This window comes from Quercus robur, chromosome 5, assembly GCF_932294415.1.
Source record: "Quercus robur chromosome 5, dhQueRobu3.1, whole genome shotgun sequence".
Lineage (NCBI taxonomy): Eukaryota > Viridiplantae > Streptophyta > Magnoliopsida > Fagales > Fagaceae > Quercus > Quercus robur.
Genome location: NC_065538.1, coordinates 46,420,565 through 46,442,326, shown reverse-complemented (window position 1 = coordinate 46,442,326; position 21,762 = coordinate 46,420,565). Strand labels below are relative to the sequence as shown.

General features: G+C 35.1%; 2 protein-coding genes across 2 annotated transcripts; both read left to right on the top strand.

Moving 5' to 3' along the window:
- Positions 1–392: 392 nt before the first annotated feature.
- On the top strand, positions 393–6,175 carry LOC126726106 (glutamate receptor 2.7-like). Its single transcript, XM_050431230.1, has 5 exons — positions 393–1,245; positions 1,356–2,629; positions 3,406–3,712; positions 4,293–4,681; positions 5,366–6,175. The coding sequence occupies exons 1-5, from the start codon at positions 957–959 to the stop codon at positions 5,852–5,854; spliced, it is 2,748 nt and encodes a 915-aa protein (XP_050287187.1). The 5' UTR covers positions 393–956; the 3' UTR covers positions 5,855–6,175.
- Positions 6,176–11,327: 5,152 nt separating this feature from the next.
- Positions 11,328–11,825, top strand: LOC126728259 (glutamate receptor 3.5-like). Its single transcript, XM_050434113.1, has one exon. It carries the CDS (start codon positions 11,328–11,330, stop codon positions 11,823–11,825), a length of 498 nt encoding a protein of 165 aa, XP_050290070.1.
- The last annotated feature ends 9,937 nt before the right edge of the window (positions 11,826–21,762 follow it).

Here is a 21,762-nt window from a genome sequence, read left to right as displayed (position 1 = left end):
AAACAAGCACAGACGTGCTAATGGGACCACCCTAAAAGATAAGCTCAAAGTGTGCAAAGGTGACATTGAGAGCTTCCAATCTTGTTCCTCCAAATACAACGATTCTCCTTAGCTTGGGTCCCAATGGGTCATCCTGACATTAAAAAAATAGTATTTTAATTTGTTAATAGTTATGATAGTTATTTAATGTGTTGTTTATATTATTTTAATGTATTGAATATTAAAATAAAACTTTTGATATTAACTGTATTATAAGGTGGAGTGTTAAGATAGATAAATTAGTATTTTGAGTTACTAAAAACTATTTTCTTTAAAACTTTCTTACTATAAATGCTCTTATAAGCTAAATTTTTTTAAAAAAATTAGATAAGTTCACCCATTCATTCATATATTATAGGAGAATATTAAATGAATAATTTATTATTAGAAAAATTATTGAGTATTGAATATCATAATATGGGGGTGGCAACTGGCATGAATTTTCGTATCCTCTATAAACGTTGACATCGCATATATATATGTATCACTGGTCGCATTTAGAGGCGATTAAACAACTTATTTTTTATTGTACTTTCTTAACATCACAAGTCAAAAATAACATCTTACACACTGCCACCAAAAAAGCTGCTTGAATTTGACCATCAGAAGCCAATTTTCCCTGCACACAATCGAGTTTGTTATTTTTCGTTTTTATTTGTTCGATTGAATCAGTCAAGTCTAACTAAGGCACCAAGTCAAAGATACATAAAAAACAAAAATTTGATTCCGACATTTTGAATAATGTTAAAACCAGCCAGCCTTCTATTTTTTGTCGTTTTTTATCATACACGTTTGCGTGGATTGAGTAGTATTCAACCATGTCCATGTATAATAGTTTCTGTCATTAAGATTTAAGAGACTTGTTTCTGTGTTCTTTTATTTCCTTTTTGGGTGAACGTAATTATCAAATTCTCAGAATGGCTTTCCCTTTCATTACCGGTAAAACAGTGATAAAGTTTTGCCTCCTCTTTCTCATACTAATCTTCTTTCTTCTCTCACTCTCTCATGGAGGTGAAGCTGCTAATACGACTAACGAAGTTACAAATATCGGTGCCATCATTGATGTCAGTTCCCGAATCGGGAAAGAAGAGAAAATAGCTATGGAAATTGCTGCTGAAAACTTCAACAACCACCATTCAAAGAGTCACAAGCTGTCTCTCTATTTCAAAGACCCCGGGAAAGGCCCCCTTCAAGTTCTTTCTGCTGGTCAGTTATTTTCTTATTAGGATGATTATGAAAGATTCTTGATTTGATTTTTATTATATTGTTTCTTAATTTTTTATTTTTTATTTTTTATTTTTTTTTGGGGGTTTCAGCTGATGAGCTTATTAAAGAAAAGAAAGTGCAAGTGATTGTTGGCATGAACAAGTGGGAGGAAGCAGCATTAGTGGCTGCTATTGGAAACAAAGCTAGTGTTCCAGTTCTTTCATTTGCAGCTCCTGCTATAACCTCACCAATTCTGCAACATCGTTGGCCTTTCTTGATTCAAATGGCTAACAATGATTCTGCTCAGATTGAATGCATTTCAGAAATTGTTCGGGCCTATAACTGGAGAAGGGTTATAGCAATATATGAAGATGATGCATATGGCAGTGACTCAGGGATGTTGGGTCTTCTATCTGAGGCTCTTCAGAAGGTTGATTCAGAGATTGAGTATCAATTGGTTCTTCCACCGGTTTCTTCTCTCCCTAATGCAGGGGGATTTGTTCTTGATGAGCTTTTGAAACTACATTTAACAACACAATCTCGGGCTTTTATCATTCTTCAGTCATCAATACCAATGGTATCTCATTTGTTCAGAGAAGCTAAGAAAGTAGGACTTGTAGGAAGAGAGTCAGCTTGGATAATTCCTGGGAGTGTTGCGAGTGTACTGGACTCTGTAAACAACTCTGTTATTTCCTCTATGGAAGGTGCTTTGGGAATCAAGACCTACTATTCTAATAGTAGTAATTCTTATAAAGATTTCTTTGGTCAGTTCACAAAAATCTTTGAAACCAAGTATCCTGAGGAACATAATCACGAACCTGGAATTTATGCTCTAAGAGCATATGATAGCATTATGACAATTTCACAGGCCATAGAGAGAATGATTAATAACTCAATTATCCCAAAGATAATGTTAGAAAATATACTGTCAAGCAATTTCTCTGGTTTAAGTGACCAAATAAATTTCGAAGCAGGAAAGCTGCTGCAAACTCCTATATTGAGGATAGTAAATGTTGTAAAGAAAGGATACGAAGAATTAGACTTTTGGACATCAGAGTTTGGGTTCTCAGAAAGGGTTGAGATGAAAAATTGTACAGAGAAAATTGCAGGTCCAGTAACTTGGCCAGGATATCTCATTCAAGTTCCAAAGGGTTGGGCAATGCCTACTGAACAAAATCCTTTGAAAATTGGAGTTCCAGGTAGAACTTCATTTCAGAAGTTTGTAAAGGTTGACTACAGCGGGAACCTAGATAATTCCAAATTTGATGGTTGGTGCATTGATGTCTTCAAAGAGGTGCTTAAAAAATTGCCTTATTCTCTGCCCTATAAATTCATACCCTTGAATGGCACCTATGAGGATTTGATTGATTGTGTCTACAACAAGGTAACAACTCTAGATTTACCATTCAATTTCTTGAATCTCTTCGTTAATTTTCATGCGTTTCATACTTGCATGACACAAAACAAACAAACTCCCCCATTAATTTCTCAATTTGTTTATATGTTCACTTATATTTATGAACTTCCCAAAAATTTTCCTCATTGTTTATACTCACCTAGCAAAAAGTTCCTTTGGATATATTAATATATAGTATAAATGAAATTCAATTCAATAGACCACCAAATTTGAATAGAAATCATCTATCCCCCTCTAGGTGTTCCACCCTATGTTTTACCAATTATAGTATATCATGTGTCCTAACTTTTTTTTTTTTTTTTTAAACTTCGATTATCTTATAAAGGAAGAAAAAGAGAGGTGTAAATTCTCTGCAGTCTTGATCTTGCAAAGAAAAGAGCCTTTGAGTCAAATTTTCTATAGGTCAAATTTCTACGATGCTACCAAGGGAAGAAAAATGAGTCTTGACTATAGAGGAGATAAATTTGTACAGAATTTTCTTCTTATGGTTTCTCGTAACTTTGAAACTTCTTATTTCTAACTTACACAACAAGAAACACTGCCAGTATGACTTTGGTGATAGTTAGCCTAAGTTTGAATGAAAGAGAGAATGCCCTAGGAAGAGTAGTGAATCTATGACTAAAATAAGTTGTATATAACCTGCACTTTTTTCATGTTGTTTATTGTTTTGTTTTGTTTCTCGGTTATGAACTCGTTTCTGATAAAAACTATGCTTGTTTTGTACGGACCATCAACAATGGAAGACATTTGATGCTGTTGTTGGGGATTTGACAATATTAGCCAACCGTACAAAATATGTGGAATTTACTCAGCCATATGCCGAGTCAGGGTTGTCCATGGTAGTTCCTGCACAACCTGAAGGATCAGCATGGATGTTCTTGAAGCCTCTTACCTGGAAAATGTGGTTAATGACTGGTGTCGTCTTAATGTACAAAATGCTTATAGTTTGGTTCTTGGAGCATCAATATAATCCAGAATTTAATGGCACACTGAAGAATCAGATTGGTACCACACTTTGGTTCACATTCTCCACTCTGTTCTTTGCTCAAAGTAAGTACCAATTTCTATAATCTGTTTTATTTTATTATTATTATTTTAATGGACACCAATATTTGGGATTATGATAAGTACTGTGTGACGCATAGCAGTCAGCACAAGGTAAAGATCAAGTCTCCAACACTGTTTATGGAGTCTAATTAGCCTTATTGTACCCACCCCTAATAACTTATGGCTGTCTAGGATGTAAAATAATATAACTGATTTACCAAGGCACTAATCCTTCTCTTATTTCTGTATGTGTAATTAGTTAATTTTGAGAAACCTAGCACTTAGTAGTTAGAGGGAGATAAAGAGGTAGGTTTATGTTCAAGGTTTAGAATGCTAGAATATGTGAAAGGTTGCAGGTCATATATGACTTGAAAATATACTTGTGTGTGAAATAGAAACACTTTCATTTGATGCAAGATTTTTCTTACAACATAATGCCAATATTAAAAAGGGATTAACCCTTGTAGGATCAATTAGGTTCATCATATAATGAAATTGCTTTCTAATCAATAGGAGCCCCCAGAGAAAAGACTAAACACAGCCAAGATGAGATTTCTAATGAATGGAATCCATTAATTTGCAGGGGAGAAAGTTTATAGCAACCTCACTCGAGTGGTGGTGGTAGTTTGGCTTTTTGTTGTGTTGATCCTAACCTCAAGCTACACTGCTAATCTGTCTTCAATGCTCACCGTCGAACGACTGCAACCAGTTAGAGATATCGAGTGGCTGAAGAGCAGCAATGCACCAATTGGTTGTGATGGTGATTCATTTGTAATGACGTACCTGCAGGAAGTGCTTAAGTTAACGAACATCATTCAAGTTTCAACCGAATCTGCTTATCAAGCGCATTTCAGAAACAAAAGCATAACTGCAGCCTTTTTTGAAATTCCATATGAGAAAGTTTTCATCAACAAGTATTGCAAGGGATTCACTACCTCCACACAGACCTATAGATTTGGAGGTTTTGGCTTTGTAAGTAATAACTACTCCTTCTACATGCTCTCTTTCCTCCACACACACACACACAAAAAACTCCTTGTGGCCTTTCAGTTTCCACATAACTACAAGTTGATCATTCCAAATAAAGCTCAGTACCGAATTTTTCCAGAAAAGAAACAGAAGCATATTACATATTAGCACTGGCCATCACAGAATAAATTTCAAAATTTTCATGCATTTTCAGATTATTTCAGGTATTTATAAATTCTTTGCAGAAAATTTGAATTCCAGATAGTTTGAATATGGAAAGAAACAATTTTGTAGAGAGTTTTTGTACAAGCTTTCGATGGTGGCTAAAACTAGTTCATCATTTCAGACATTGGTTCTGACTTCTAAAGACATAAATCCTCAATAAATATTGATTAAATAAAATTTTCCATGCATGCTATGATTTTTGTTTTAGTATTTCCATTCCAAATGCATTAGCATCCTCGCCATTTGAATTGTATCAATTTCATGCTTTAGATTAAATATTATTATAAATTTAAAGTCATATCTAGTGCCATGTTGTTTAAAATTTTAAATAACGTGACAATCTATACTTTTTCAGAAACTAAAATTTTAACGATGAAAAAGACTGTCTTTAATTCAAGTGAAATTGAGAGGATCGTCTTTTTATCTAGTAGGAATCACTTCTAAATTCTAATTACCCTCCAGGTATTCCCGAAGGGCTCACCAATAACGAAGGATTTTTCAGAAGCCATACTAGAACTATCAGAAGATGGTAGCCTAACAGATCTTGAAAAAAAATGGTTGATTCCCTCATCCGAGTGTTCAACAGACAAAACATCCAGTAATACAGATCCTTTGAGCATCCAGAGCTTCTGGGGTCTCTTCCTTATATCTGCTGCCACTTCTACTATTTGTTTACTCCTATCATTTATTCGATTAATAAAGAATTATCAACATCATCAAGAGCCAAACGAAGAGAATGCAACTCCTAGCCCAATAAGAGTATGGAACAAGGCAGTTGGACTTGCAAAATACTTTTATAATGGAGAGATCATTACTCCACCGAGGGCTTCAAGTTCATCTACGCCAGACTTACATAGTTGGACTTCTTTAAGATGGGAAGACATGAACACTATCGACATTCCTGACGATATTACTCAGGCCTCCCCACCTTCAGAAATCGAAATGTCATAGATGATAGAACTCCTTGTTGAATGCACAAAGTGGGATAGGTAGGTTATAGATGATTTTTTTTAATGAGCCCAAATGTTGTAATATTTACTTCTTATTGTGTACTACTAATTGTTGGAAGGTGTAAGGGGTGTTGTAAAGGGTTGTTAAGAATTTGTTACAATTAGTTGGCTGGTGAGTTAGCTAGTTGTCCCACTCAATTAATTTTACAAGTTTGAGTAAACTAACTAGATAACTCGATGTAAACCAGCCTGTATAAATATGTGTCAATATTATTGAACCTCAATAAGAAACTAGTCATATACATTTATTCTTTCCTTTCAACCTATTTGTTTCTCTCATTCTCTTTTCTTGGAACGCAACTACCTCAAATTGGTCTAGTTACCACTAATTTCCCTAAGAGTCCAACTTCATAAATTTTTCATTACATTTGATATCAGAACATTGACCTTGAAGGAATTGAACTCGATTTTTTTAGAAAGATTGACATAATGAGACATTAATGGTTTGATAACCAAGATTTCAAATTATCTGAACAAAATGCTAAATTGGGCCTGCTGTTCAGAAACAGCTACTTCATGAGATTCTAATCTGATAAGAAAGCAGATTAGAGAGGTTGAAAACTCACAAGGAATGGTGAGTACGTAACTTCTACTGTCAGAGACTACGTAGAGTCAGAGAGAGAGAGAGAAGTTCAAAACTTAAATTGACTTAAAATGAATTAGAATCAAATTTGAAAGTTAAACCTAATTGACTATATCTTTTATTAAAAAATATTTTAGAATTTAATTTATTTAAAACCATTATCTTTCCAAATTTTGAATTTGAAAATAACTTAAAAATGATTTGATTCTCATTGTTTACCAAAGATTTTATTTTTAAGTGCCCCTTAAGATATGTCCTAAATTAACTATTCCAATTTCATTTGACTTAGCTCACTTATGGAAAAGTGATATTTCATTCATTTTTAAAGACTATATCTTCTCCAAATTAATTATTTTCTGAATTTCCTTATTTCCAAATATCCTAACTTAAAGTCATGAAAACCCTAACTCTAAAATTTATGAAAATTAAATGACAATTGCAAGAATTCAAAATTTTTTGTTATGTTATTGTTTTTATAGAATTACTAGTCGCTAACTCATGCGATGCACGGAAAAGCTATTAATAACTTCCCTAATATGAAAAAAATAAAAAATAAAAAATAAAAAATAAAATAATATCATGGTATAAATTATATACCAAACCAATAAAATCTATCACATACAATGAGATATCATGATAATCAAGAGCTCGAGATCATATTTAGAAAATATAACTAATATAAGTACACTCCAATACTTACACAAATATAGTTAATTTCATACTCATTCAATCAAATATCCTTCATAAATTACATTAATCGTTCTTGATGTTCAAGATGTATCTAAATTATAACATTACCAGTAAACCAAGATGCTAGACCTCAATGGGATTGAAAAGGCAACATAATGCCAATTTACACAATTTCTGAAATCATTATCTCCACTATTGAGAGAGAGAGAGAGAGAGAGAGAGAGAGAGAGATGGCTATTGTGTTGCATCTCTTAAGAAGAATCTACCCTGTACATTGTTTTTGTTTTTTTTTTTTTTTTTTTTTTTTAATTTTTTTTATTTAATCTACAAATAACAAAATAGATGTACCACATTTAGAGTATGCACATTTGGGAGATTAAAAGTAAAGGAAAATGAAAAAATGAACCCACCTAAAGTTTTTTGCTCTCCCTCTTGATGTTGACTTTTCCAACATCTTCCAAAATCAAATTTATGTACTCCTCAAAACCTTATAAGGCATAAAAATTAACATTTGACCAAATTTACATGTATTCACTTAAAATTGTGAAAGATGCTAAAAATTAGGTTGATACCAACCTTTTAACCAAAATTCAACATTTTAATGACTGCACATCAATTAGAAATTTTGCCATTGTTACTTGCAACATATATCTTTTTATTTGTGACAAATATGGTGCAATTTTGGCCATCAAATTTTACTCAAAAGCCAAGATTAGACAACCTCCATCCTGCATTACTCTAAGAAATCTATAGAATTACCCTAAAATCAAAAAGAACACACCACAACCATGGATAGGAGGCAGAACCAAAAAAAAGTGCATGTTCACAAAGATTTCAAAGTTCTTAAGATGTAAATTTGACAATATCACCCCAAAAATTGCTTAATATACATAACATATAGCAAAAATACTCATCATAAATGTGATTAGAAAATTCAAGCACTAAATTACAACCCTCTGCATAATTTTTTTTTATATAAAAAAAAAAAGACTATAGTTAACATTTTATCTTCAAAACATTATAACAGGGAATGCTACAAAAATTTGGAATGATTTACCTATATATAGTTTAACCATACTTGCTACTCCATATAATTCAAATCAAGGCGTTTGATTTTCCCCTTCATCACTCAAACAGATTATCAACTAAAATTTTAATTACATGCAAAACCCAGAAAAGCCCAACATTTAAAAGGACGAAATCAATAATTAAAAGTCTCTAAAAAACATTACCACTATCATGCAATATCCAATACAGCCACTTGTAATAAGCACTATGAGAAGCAAAAATACAACAAAATACCATTAAATAGAATAACACATCATCAAGAATATACCTTCTTTTCTTTTTAAAACTGCACCATCTGGCATCGGTGTGGACACAAGAACTTCTTTGTACACAAATGCAAACGCAAATGCAAGTTATAAGTTGAAGGAGACAAAAAGGTTAATAACTGTGTAGGTTGTCAAACATGATCACTTGAAAGCATTAGAATATATGTTTTAAGGGTAACAATTCCTCAAATTCAATTTGTTCAAGGAACCTACAGAATCAAGACCAATCCTACAAATTATAAAGAAAATTAAAATAAAAGACATTGCAATAGCAAGTTATGTCCACCTCAAGCAATGTGTTCCAAGTTTGAGTCTTGAAATCAACCTAACCCACCTCTTCCAAACCTTTTTTTTTAATTTAAATAGTAAATATCTACCTCATCAGTAACACTAATCATATATAAAAATATGGAATGATATTCTTATCAAATGAGATAATATCTCCATGACGGACTTCAACTTTGACCCTATTCTTCCTCAACCTCTCCTAATTGAGATATGACATTTTCCCTACAGTAAAAAATAAACATTATATGAACAGAAGTTAAGGAGAGACAAAAGCATTAAGAGAACAGAATAAGCAACCTTGTATCATTGAGGAAGATCAAAATATCTTGCAATGAAAAGCAAGCATACCTGTACCAAAACCACCACACTGGGGGAAGCTATGACTTTTGTGTGTACCAGTAAACAACAGCATCTTGCTACAAAGAGTTTAAATTTTCTGTTAGGAGGATATTCTTCCCAGTAATATCAGGCTTTACACATATATTTATATATAGAAATACATATCACTTATCAAACAACACAAATTAGTAAACCAAAATGCTAAAATGGACCCAAAAACCACAATTTCACTCCTACTAACAAATAAATAAAAAGAACAGGTCAGGGAGGAAATCCTAAATTAAATTAAAAACATTACTAGCCATTCCTTAAAATGCCAAGAGAAAAAGCCTAGGTAGAATTTGATCTTCTATGGTGTTTCCCTGGGAAAAACAAAAAAGAACAGAGAGGGAAAATATTAGCAATTGAAATCTATAATTGCAACAAACCCTGATTAGGAACCCCAAAATCCCAAAACCAATAATCATCTTGATTTACACAATGCATATAGTATGGTTCTTGGAGCATCAATATAATCCAGAATTTAAAGGCCCATTGAAGAATCAGATTCGTACCTCACTTTGGTTCACATTCTCCACTCTGTTCTTTGCCCACAGTAAGTACCAATGTCTATGATATGTTTTATATTTTTTATGAGCACCAATGTGTATGATCATGATAAGTGCTCTATGACACTTAGCACAAGATAATGATCAAGTCTTCCATACTGTTTATGGAGTCTAAACAGCGTCAAGGCTGCCTCATTGTGCCCACCCCTAATAACTTGTGGGTCTAGGATGTAAAGTAATATAATTAGCTTACCATTGCACAAATTCTCTTATTTCTGTACATGTAATTAGATAATTTTAAGAGATCTAGTACTTTGCAGTTAGTGGGAGTTAAAGAGGTAGGTTTAAGTTTGAGGTTTAGAATGATAGAATTACTGCAAGGTTGCAGCTCATATTTGACAGGAAAATATACAGTGTCTGAAATAAATGTGCACTTGATGCAATAATTTGCTTACAACGTAATGCCAATTTTACAAAATGGACTAATCCCTTTATGATCAATTAGGTTCATCCTATTATGATATTTCTTTCTAATCAATAGGAGTCCCCAGAGATAAAGACTAAACATCAGCCAGGATGGAATTTCTAACGAATGGAATCAATTACATTTGCAGGGGAAAGAGTTTATAGCAACCTCACGCGAGCCGTGGTGGTAGTTTGGCTGTTTGTTGTACTGATCTTAACCTCAAGCTACACTGCTAGTCTGTCTTCCATGCTCACTGTGCAACGACTACAACCAGTTAGAGATATCGAGTGGCTGAGGAGCACCAATGCAAAAATTGGTTGTGATAATGATTCATTTGTAATGAATTACCTGCAGAATGTTCTTAAATTTAATTCAAAGAACATCATTACAGTTACAACTGAATCTGATTAGGAAGAACATTTCAAGGAAAAAAGCATAGCTGCTGCCTTTTTTGAACTTCCATATGAGAAAATTTTCATCAATAAATATTGCAAGGGATTCACTACCTCCTCACAAACCTATAGATTTGGAGGATTTGGCTTTGTGAGTAGTAATTACTCCTTTCTATGATCTTTTAGTTGCCACATAATTTTAAATTGATCACAGAAGTTCAATAGTGTTACACATTAGCATTGGCCATCAATGAATTAAATTCAAAAGATTCATGCACTTTTTTAGATTACATTGGTCTTTTTGAATTCTTGGCAGAAAATGTGGATTCCAGACCGTTTAAATATGGAAAGAAACAATTTTGTAGAGAGTTTCTGCAAGTTTTCTATGTTGGCTAAAACTCATTATTTCAAAGAAGTCTTCTTGTATTTTCATACAATGGTTTTAAAGCTTAAGTGATGTTCTAAACGTATAAATCCTCAATAAATATTAATTATAGAAAATTGTCCAAACATGCTATGATTTTTTGTTTTAGTAATTCTATTCCAAATGTATTAGGATTTTCACTGTTTGAGATGTATCAATTTCTTGTTTTAGATTAAAAATTATAAGTTTAAAGGGTAACGAGTGTCATGTCATTTAGAATATTAAATGACGTGACACTTCATACATTGTTGTGAAATAAAATTATTACTCTGAAATAGATAGTATTTACTTCATTTGAAACGAAGAGGACAATCTTTTTATTTAATAGGAATAACTTCTAATTACCCTCCATGCAGGCATTCCAAAAAGGCTCGCCAATAGTGAAGGATTTTTCAGAAGCTATTCTAAAGCTATCAAAAGATGGTACCCTAACAGGTCTAGAAGAAAGATGGTTGACTCCCTCACGTGAGTGTTCAGCAGACCAAACATCCAATGATACAGAGCCTTTGAGCATCCAGAGCTTCTGGGGTCTCTACCTTATATCGGCGGCCATTTCTACAATTTGTTTCCTACTATCATTAATTCGATTACTAAAGAATTATCAACATGATCAAGAGGCATATCAAGGCAATGCAACTGCTAGCTCTGGAAGTGTTTGGAGCAAGGCAGTTGGACAAGCAAAGTACTTTTATAATGGAGAGATCAACACTCCAGAGAGAGCTTCAAGTTCATCTTGCACACCAGACTTAGATAATTGGACTTCTTTAAGACGGGAAGACGTGAGCACTATCAATGTTCTGGACAATATTATTCAAGCCTTCCCACCTTCTGAAATTGAGATGTCATAGAACTCCTTATTAAATGCACAAAGTAAAATAGGTAGGCTTTACATAAAATTTTTTTTGTAATGAACCTAAATGTTGTAATATTTACATCTAATTGTCTACTACTAATTGTTTATTGTATGAAAGAAAGGATTATTAAGAGTTTGTAGTAATTAGTTGGTTGGTGAGTCAGTTGTCTCACTCAATTAGTTACATGAGTTAGAGTTAACAAACTAGAGAACTTAAAGTGAACCAACCTGTATAAATACTTGTCAAATGTCAATAGTATTGAACATCAATAAGAAATTTGTCACAGTTTTCCTCTGTCCTTTCAATCAATTTCTTTCACTCATTCTCTTTTCTTCGAGGGTGACTACCTTGAATTGGTTAAGTTTAACTAATTTCCCTAAGAGTCCAACTTTGCAAATCGTTCATTACATTTGATATAAGAGCATTGATGATAAGAACCCACTAGTTCTTATTGAATTAAGAAGATTATGAGTAGTTTTTCGAGGGAACTAGGCCTCCTAAAGAATTAGAACACAGAGAGAAGAGGAAGAACTTAGAGAGAGAAGAGTGTACTTTTGCTTATTATTTCCTAAGATGGTGAATTACAAGTAACCATAGCCGTTTATAGTAGCTAATCAACTATCAATTACAGTTATACATTATGCTACAAGTTGCTAGGAACTAACTAATTCTAACTGTCACTAACTAACATCATAACTAACTAAATGCCAGCTCAAAAACCAATCTCAACTAATTGCTATCTCAGATAGCTAAGAAACTCAGCAACTCAATCTCTTAGTCACTGCGCTGTTCACCCAACTAAACGAACTAGTTAGTTCCAATCAGCTCCTATCAATCAACTTGGAATGGTTAAAGGTACTCAATTTTCTTGTTAATTTAATCCATGGTTTGCATGAAGTAACAACAAGATTATCAATAAAAGACCTTTCAAGGGCTATCGCAACAGTTTTACTAGCTCTTTGAAAGCCTTAAAGCCCTATCTAAAACATAACAGGGTGTGTAGAATCCAATAAGACAATAGAGCTTCCAGCAGGTAATGGAGGCGACTTTGAAAAGGCATTGAAACTAGACTTTCCCGATTATGGAGGGGAAAATCTATGAACTTGAACGTACAAGGCTAATCAGACTAAGTATATTTTTATAATTTTTCATTTATAATTTTTTTATCACATTATATTATTATTTTTGGGATTTTATTTTTTTAACTCATGAAAGAAATGAAAAAGAAAAAACAAGCACAGACGTGCTAATGTCAAAGTGTGCAAAGGTGACATTGAGAGCTTCCAATCTTGTTCCTCCAAATATGACGATTCTCCTTAGCTGGTCATCCTGACATGAAGCTTGGAACCATACCAGTCAGGGGTTGTCTGTTGGACTTGCTCATAACCTAATATAGGCAATGGCACTAGCTTTGGGGTGACAGTAATAGCTATGCGCCAGCATAAGACTAGGGACCTTTCCATCGTGAGTACTTAAAATGCAAGCCCATCCTATTAAAGACTGCCTTTAACCAAATAAATTACACAATATTAAATTCATACCATTAATAGTAAGGTGCACTAAAAATTGTTTAATACTAACCAGGATTTTACTAATGGGCACACAATGGTGTACTATTTTTGGAAAAAGTTTTATTAGGAATTGAAAAAGTTTTGACAGCTTTTTCAATTCCCGATAAAATTTTTCAAAAATAGATTTGTTAATGTATGCTCTAAGGGCACATTAACCGGACCCTATTAACAATATGTGGTGATCACTATTCACTATCTAACAAATGCTCACTAAAATACACTCCAATTAATACATGTTTTATTAAATACTAAGAACAATTACTATCCTAGCCCACGACATAAAAACATGCTAACAGACAAATCTAATTTTCGTTCCTCAATCTTTTTCTTTGTGATCATTTGGTAGTTGGGTTTTGGTCGTTTCGTTGGTCATTGTGACTTCAACTAGCAAAGGAAGTGTATCAGGTTTCTTGATTGTAATGGGAGCCACAGGGTTTCATAGATTTTGTTTCTGACAAAGAACAGAACAGTAGTTGAAAAAAATTGGTTTCCTTGTTCTCTGTAGACAGGTCACTGTAACGATCCAAGGAAAAGCGCTAGCCACATCTGCGCTATACCTCAAAAGGACTAGTCACAATTGAGGTTCCTTGTAGTTATTAATAAAGCCCAATTCAACACAGTAAATACCCGATGTGGGACCCATCACACACCCACACACATCACATAATCAATCAGATTGGGGTATCACAATCTCCCCCACTTAAATCCCTAACGTCCTCGTTAGGGCCCACTTTGTGGGGTAGTGTCTCTGAGCTCACACGGGATTACCGGGTCGGCTTTGATACCATATGTAACGACCCAAGGAAAAGCGCTAGCCACATCTGCGCTATACCTCAAAAGGACTAGTCACAATTGAGGCTCCTTGTAGTTATTAATAAAGTCCAGTTCAACTCAGTAAATACCCGATGTGGGACTCGTCACACACCCACACACATCACATAATCAATCAAATTGGGGTATCACAATCTCCCCCACTTGAATCTCTAACGTTCTCATTAGGGCCCACTTTGTGGGGTAGTATCTCTAAGCCCACACGGGATTACCGGGCCGGCTCTGATACCATATGTAACGACCCAAAAAAAAAAAAACGCTAGTCACATCTGCGCTATACCTCAAAAGGACTAGTCACAATTGAGGCTCCTTGTAATTATTAATAAAACCCTGTTCAACCCAGTAAATACCCGATGTGGGACTCATCACACACCCACACACATCACATAATCAATCAAATTGGGGTATCACAGGTCACAGGTGTAAAAATAACATACAATAAATCACATCTTTAATTTTTTACAGTTTATTGGAAAAAATGGCATAATAATCTTCATTTTTAGACAATGTAGCCAATTAGCCATTTTTTCTAACTATCTAATAAAACACCATTCTTTTAGAACTTGACATTGCCGATGTCGAGTTTTGACTAGAATTCGATATTCGCAATGTTGAGTTCTTTTTCTTTTTTATAAGGTATGTGTTTTTGAAGTGGGGACTTAATGTATCACAGGTTTGCAAGTCCTATTACCAAAAAAAAAAAAAAAAAAAAAGAAGAAGGATTACCTAGAAATGGGTGCACATGTGTTCATGGTGACCCTACTGAGTAAAGTTCCATTTATCTATAATCCAGCAATAACTAAAGTCTAACTCACTATTTTCAGTGGAGTGGTCACTATAAGTGCTGTAGGCCACACTCCCTTTTTCTACCTTTCAGCCCCCCCTGTCGTGTAGGTGGGGTATGTATTTTGCTTGTACTCCCTCACGACAATTTGAGTTCATAATCGGCAACAAGCCCGAGAGTATGCAAATGCCTCTAAAATAGAGGCATGGAAGGAGTTGTCGTCTGATTATAGGTTCAGGTAACATTTAATAACTCCATGATGAAGGTTTACACAATTGAGTTTAGAGTTAAGGTATGATCGCAGGATGGGGTTAAGCACCCCCGGCTGCGTAGCTAGAAGTGGCCCTCATTTGTATTACTAGATTACTTAAATGGAGTTTACTAGGTAGGTCCTTACGCATGTACACACATCCTAACCCTAGAATCTAAATAAGCAAGAAACGAACAAAGAGGCAAACAACACAAAGGGAGAAGTGTCGAAAATTAATCACCCAAACATTATGGTCATAGATCACAGGAGCATCAATCCAACATGTGAGCATCCAAATCATGTGAGCATTCAAGCATATGAACATGAACATCCAAGCTATGTACATTTGGTGGAAAATGGATATTTTGACTGTAAAGAATAGTGTAAATTCATCAAAAAAAATTGTACATTTCATGTATAGATTCTTTAGATTCTTAGAAAAAATTTAAGTGCATTGATGTAATAGAATTGTGAACATTCAACAAAAAATGGATAGGTTGAATGTACAAAATTTTGTAAATTAAACAAAAAATAGTACAGATTTGACGTATAGATTTTCTAGAATCTAAGAAAAATTTGAGTGGGTTCATCATACAGAATTGTGTAGATTCAACAACAAAAATTTGTACAATTGATATACAGATTTTCTAGATTCTTAAAAAAATTGAAGTGCATTCGTGTAGAGCATTGTGTACATTCAGTAAAAAATGGATCCATTAAAAATATAGATTCTGTAAGGTTGAATCTAATCAACCATTTTATTGGCTTTATTCCGTGCCAAATTTGCTTGTATTTCAGCATTTAGTAACCCTGTATTTAGGTGGATTTGTTGTAAGGGTAGTGAGTGAGATAGAGTGTTGATTGCTCAAGAATGTGCAAGAAAACAGAGACTCGCGGCTTCAAGCCGCCAGACGCAGCACACGTGCCAAGCGTGCCAGAAGGTGAACAGTCATGCTAGCTGGAGCACTACAAGACAAAACAGGACAACTGGCCATACGGTTATCTCGCAACTGGATCTCGCAACTCAGTCAAGTCGCGAGGTCAAGCCGCGAGCCACCCCTGTTTTGTAAAACCTGACGTTTCACATTCCTTTCTCACTCCAGTATAAATACCCCTTATACCCACAAATGAAAGAAAGCTTCCAGAGAGAATTTTGAGAGAGAAACCCTAGAGAAAAACAAGATTGATTCATCCACAATCTTCACCTAAGAGACTCTTCAAATTCCTCTACTCTCTTCCTCTCCATTGATACATCCTTGAGAGGTTCTTGGCCAAATCCTTTTTTCACCATACCCATATCTGTGAGAATGTTTATTTGGTGCTTTGGGAAGCAGTTAGGAAGGTACCAATTAATATTGGTTGATGCTATGGTCTAATAGCGGAATCCGGGAAGCTAGAAAAGAAAAAGGTTCGGCGCAACCTCGTTGGAGCAAGGAGCTTGGAGGGCTTAGGTGCACTGGGTAGATTAGGCTTGGAGGGTCTATTGCTGTCCATGTATCCCAACTACATTTTCTAATGGATTGTTTACCGCTTGGAGGGCGGCGGAGAGGTTTTACGCCGAGAGCTTCGGTTTCCTCTTCGATAACACATCGCGTGTTGTCCTTGTCTTTGCATCTTCCTTCCCTTTTATCTTTGCCTTTTATTATCTGCTGTGGGTTGTGATTTTAAATTGGCTTAGATTGTTTTCCAATTCTATTTTATAGCTTTTGTTCATTTTCCGCACACTAGTTGTTTGACATAAAACTTGAATTGGTTAATCTGTAAATTGGGGGTCTAAACGTTCAAGGGTGTTTATACACATATTTGAACTTTCAATTGGTATCAGAGCGGGTGCACTTGCTGTGGTCTAATTACCTAAGTGCGATCCTAGACTCCTTAGCTTTGGATGAAGCTATGAAAAAGGGCATGTTGAATTGTGGTTTACATGTTTGTGATAATGACTCTATGAGTATGTTTGAAGGGTGTCCTAACAATGAACTCTTAGAGTTATTAAAAACAAAGAAACATGCTAGAATGTTTGTTCACATGCTGAAATATTTTGAAAATGAGAATCACATTTTACACAATAGTCTATATGAGTCTAATTTGTTGGTTAAGAAGTATAAAAGAAGAAATAGAATGTTGTGTGAGGAGATTGATAATCTGAAAATGAAATGTCAATCTAACAGAAGCATGAAAACTAAAATTTTGTTTGAAGGTCAAGAATGTTTGTCTCATGCAAGCTTATCCATGCATACCTCATTGAAGGTATTTAATTCATGCTTATGGTATCTTGACAGCGGGTGTTCTCATCACATGACAGGAGATAAATCATTGTTTAAGACACTCAAAGAGAAGGTTGGTGACTATGTGACTTTTGGTGATGGAAGTCATGCTCAAGTTCTCGGTAAAGGGACTATTGAGATACCTGGATTACCTCTGTTGAAAGATGTATTATACATGAAAGGGCTGAAGGCAAATCTTCTGAGCATCACTCAAATATGTGATGAGGATGTCCTTATCCAATTCTCGAAGAAGGGATGTTTAATCATCAATGAAGAAGGGATTCAAGTCTTGGAAGGAAAGAGGACTACCGACAATTGCTATGGAGTGGTTCCTACAGCACCAATTTCCTGCAGAATTGCTCGTGTTGACATGTTGGAACTTTGGCATCAAAGATTCGAACATGCAGACTTCAAACAAGTGGCTAAAGTCTCCAAATTCAAAGCTGTTGAAGGACTTCCAAAATTTGGAAAGGTGGAGAAGACTTTTTGTGGTGCATGCCAAATAAGGAAGCAAACAAAGGCAAGTCACTACAAGGTGAATGTGATTGCCACTTCACGATGCTTAGAGCTCCTTCATGTAGATCTAATGGGGCCCACAAAGAACTGAAAGTCTAGGAGGAAAAAGGTACATTATGGTCATTGTTGATGATTTCTCAAGATACACTTGGGTTGAATTTCTTAGAGAAAAATCAGAAGCGTGTGAGAAATTGAAAATTCTTTGCAAGAGACTATAAAACGAGAAAGGGGTTCCTATTGTCAAAATAAGGAGTGATCATGACAAGGAGTTTGAGAATGCAAGATTTGAGTCGTTTTGTGAGAAGAATGGAATCAAAAGGGAATTTTCAACTTCCAAAACTCCTCAACAAAATGGGGTGGTTAAGAGGAAGAATTGGGTGATTCAAGAAATGGCAAGAGTTATGCTACTCAACAAGCAAATTCCTCAAAAGTTTTGGGGAGAAGCCGTGAACACCTCATGCCACATTGGTAATAGAATATTCTTCCGAGGGGGAACAAAGAAGACCGCTTATGAAATTTGGAATGGAAAGAAGCCAAAAGTGAAGTACTTTCGAGTATTCGGAAGCAAGTGTTGCATTCTCAATGATCGTGAGAACCTTGGGAAGTTTGATGCGAAAAGTGATGAAGGCATCTTCCTTGGGTATTCTACTAATAGCCGGGCATATAGAGTATTCAACAAGAGAACAAAGATGGTAATGGAGTCCATCAATGTGGAGGTTGATGATGCTATAACAAAGGTAGAGATGGTTGATGATGGAGAAGGGCCAAGCTCCAAAGAACTCACAACTGAGGGTGAAGCCCAAGATATTGAAGTTAGAGAACCTACACTGGAAAAGGAATCAACTCCTGTGAACTCAAAAATTGAAACAAGATCAATGTCTAGGACATCAAGTCCTCTCACTCCTCCGGAAGTTCATCCTCCCATCTCTCGGAATGATGAAGTGTCTACCTCAAAGAAGCCATCATCAAGAGTGATCAAAAAGCATCCGGGCAGTAACATCATTGGATCTTTAGATGAAGGTTTCCGTCTTAGAAAGGGAACCTATTCTGCACTCATGACCATTGCTCATGTTAAGTCTTCGGAGGACTTGAATTTGCTTTTGCAAGAGCTTGGGGAGCATAGTGATGAAGAATCAATCGGAGTTGTTGAAGAATCAGATGCTAAAAAGGATGAAAGCATAACCAATCTTCAAGAGAATTACAACTCACTCCTTAAGAAGTCGGGAGAGCATGCAAGGATGGCCAAAGAGCCGGTTGTAGTTGCCCCTACTGTGGAGAAGGCAAAGGTTGAAAAGAAGAAGATTGTGGCTAACCAAAAGGTGTTGAATAAGCCACGGAACCAATCTATGGTCAGGTCTGAACCCAGAGGGAAATCTCTTCCAAAATCACAAAGAGGTTCTAGAACGAACCATGTTTGCCATCACTATGGACTTCAAGGACACACCCGACCAAAGTGTCATAAACTTAGAGCATTAAAGAATGCAATTGATCAAAGGTCAAGAGGACCAAGAAATGACAAGAGAAATTGGGCTGGCGAACCATCAAGAGATCGAAATGGTGATCCCGGAATGATAGACGTGATGAAGATGATTGGTGCATTCACCAACTGCTTGGAAAGCTTCACACGAAGGTTTGAAAGCCCTAACTTCCATACCCAATCCTATAAGGATATCACCCCAAATGCAAGTGACGTGTGGGTGAGAAAGGGTACTCATGCATAAGCATTACAACATGTCCATGCATTAATTCTTCCTATGCTTTGTGACGGTGTTTGATTGTTTGCTTATTGTTTATGTTGATGGTTGTTTGTTTGTCTATTTATGCATACTTTTGATCATTTTTGTTTTTGATCAATCTTTTTCTTCTTACGTGTCAAAAATCCAAAAATCACATAAAAAATAGAAAATCAAAAAGTTTGATTGACATTGTTGAGTTTTGTTTCAAAACTTATTTTGCCTTGTACCTTTGTACTAATGGCTTTGTGCATTTTCGAGCGTAGCTTGTTTCATTGCACTCTTATCACTGTGGGAGAAATATTGAAATCTATGTGGTTGTTGTAAATAGATCTTCAAACTTATCATGAATGATTAGTAAATGGTTATATTGATCTTGAGACATGCACAGACTTGTGTCTATATATCTTCCCACTCTTTATTTTTGTTTTTGCTAAAAAGAGCTCACCAAATGTAAATCTCCAAATGAAAAGAGATATTGAACTGCGAAAGTTTGTCGCACATACTAATATTTGACTAGGAAAAAGGGAAAGAGACCAAAAATTAAAGTAAAAGTTTATTCAAAAAGCCAAAGGCTATCTCATCAAGGTGAAATATAAAATATCACTCTCACAATGAGAGGTGATTGTCTCAAAAGGATCAAAAAGATCAATTGTTATGATTGAAAGTGGAGTCAAATGTAAAGCTCCAAGTTATGAGTATCAAGTTTTGTGGGGAGTCATATATGCATATTTCTATAATTGAGATGAGTCACATGATCCAGTGCTAATTGTGTATGCCTTGGTTGAATTGATCATTGAAGTTTCACATTAAACTAAGGACTATCTCATTATTGATATCCACACACAACACACAAATCTATGTTCAATAAATGCCATATTCATTTGTGTAATTGTACTTGATGAAATGTGTTTTCACATGCTCAATCTTTGTTGATTCAAGCATAAAAATATTTTTGAGTGTTTTAAGTGTTTTTGGAAAGTATTTTGTTCTTAAAAACTGAAATTTCCAAAAATCATTTTTGCCCTGTTTTGGCAACTCAGTCGTGGGTAAGTCAAGTCGCATGCCACAGTCGCGAGCTCGCGGGTCAATTTTGGCGACTTGTTTGTGAGTGGAAGGTCCAGTCGTGAGGGTTACATAGAGATTTTCGCAGCTCAGCTCGCGACTCCCTCGCGGGTAGACCCTCCAGTCGCGAAAAACACTTAGAAAATTTTTTCAAAATTTTGTCTTTGAGTGTTTTGGCAGCTTGACCTGGCGTCTTGTTGGCGACTCACTTCAGTCGCGAAAAACACGTGTTTTGCATATTGAGGGTCATTTTCAAAGTTGTTTTCAAAAACTTTTCATTTTTCCCTCCTGCATCATTATCATTGTTCATACCTTCGTCTCTTGCCCTCTTTTCTCATTGACCCCTTTGTCTATTCGTGTCAAAAAGGGGGAGAGTATACTCTAGAGTAGTATACCGTAAAGTTTTTGTCATTTCTATATGACTCTCGTGCACACTGTTAGGGGGAGAAATTCTATTTCTTGTGCACATTTGTAGGGGAAGAAATTCATTTTACTTGTCCTTTTATTACTTGCTATATTTGTACCCATGTTGCTTATGTAAGCTTTTAGGGTTATGTTTTATGCATGTTTGTAGGCTTTATGGTTTGTACCATGCTTTATGCAGCCTTTTATGCTTTGTTGAAATCAATATTTCTATCTAAATGTCTTGCATTTTGTTTTAAGTACTGTCACTCTTGTGCCCTTGTAGGATTGTTCCTAGATGTATATACTTAGTGTATTATGCATTGATTGAGTGTTAGGCATGCAAGTAACTGCTTTGTTCTTGTTAATTTGTATGTTCTAGTGTTCATTCCAAGTGTAAATGAACACTGTGATCACTACCTTGTGGTGATTACTTGATTGATCAAGCCATGATTTGAAACTTCACTTCATCCTTGCTTGATCACTTTAAGCCTGTTTCATATGCATTTCATACT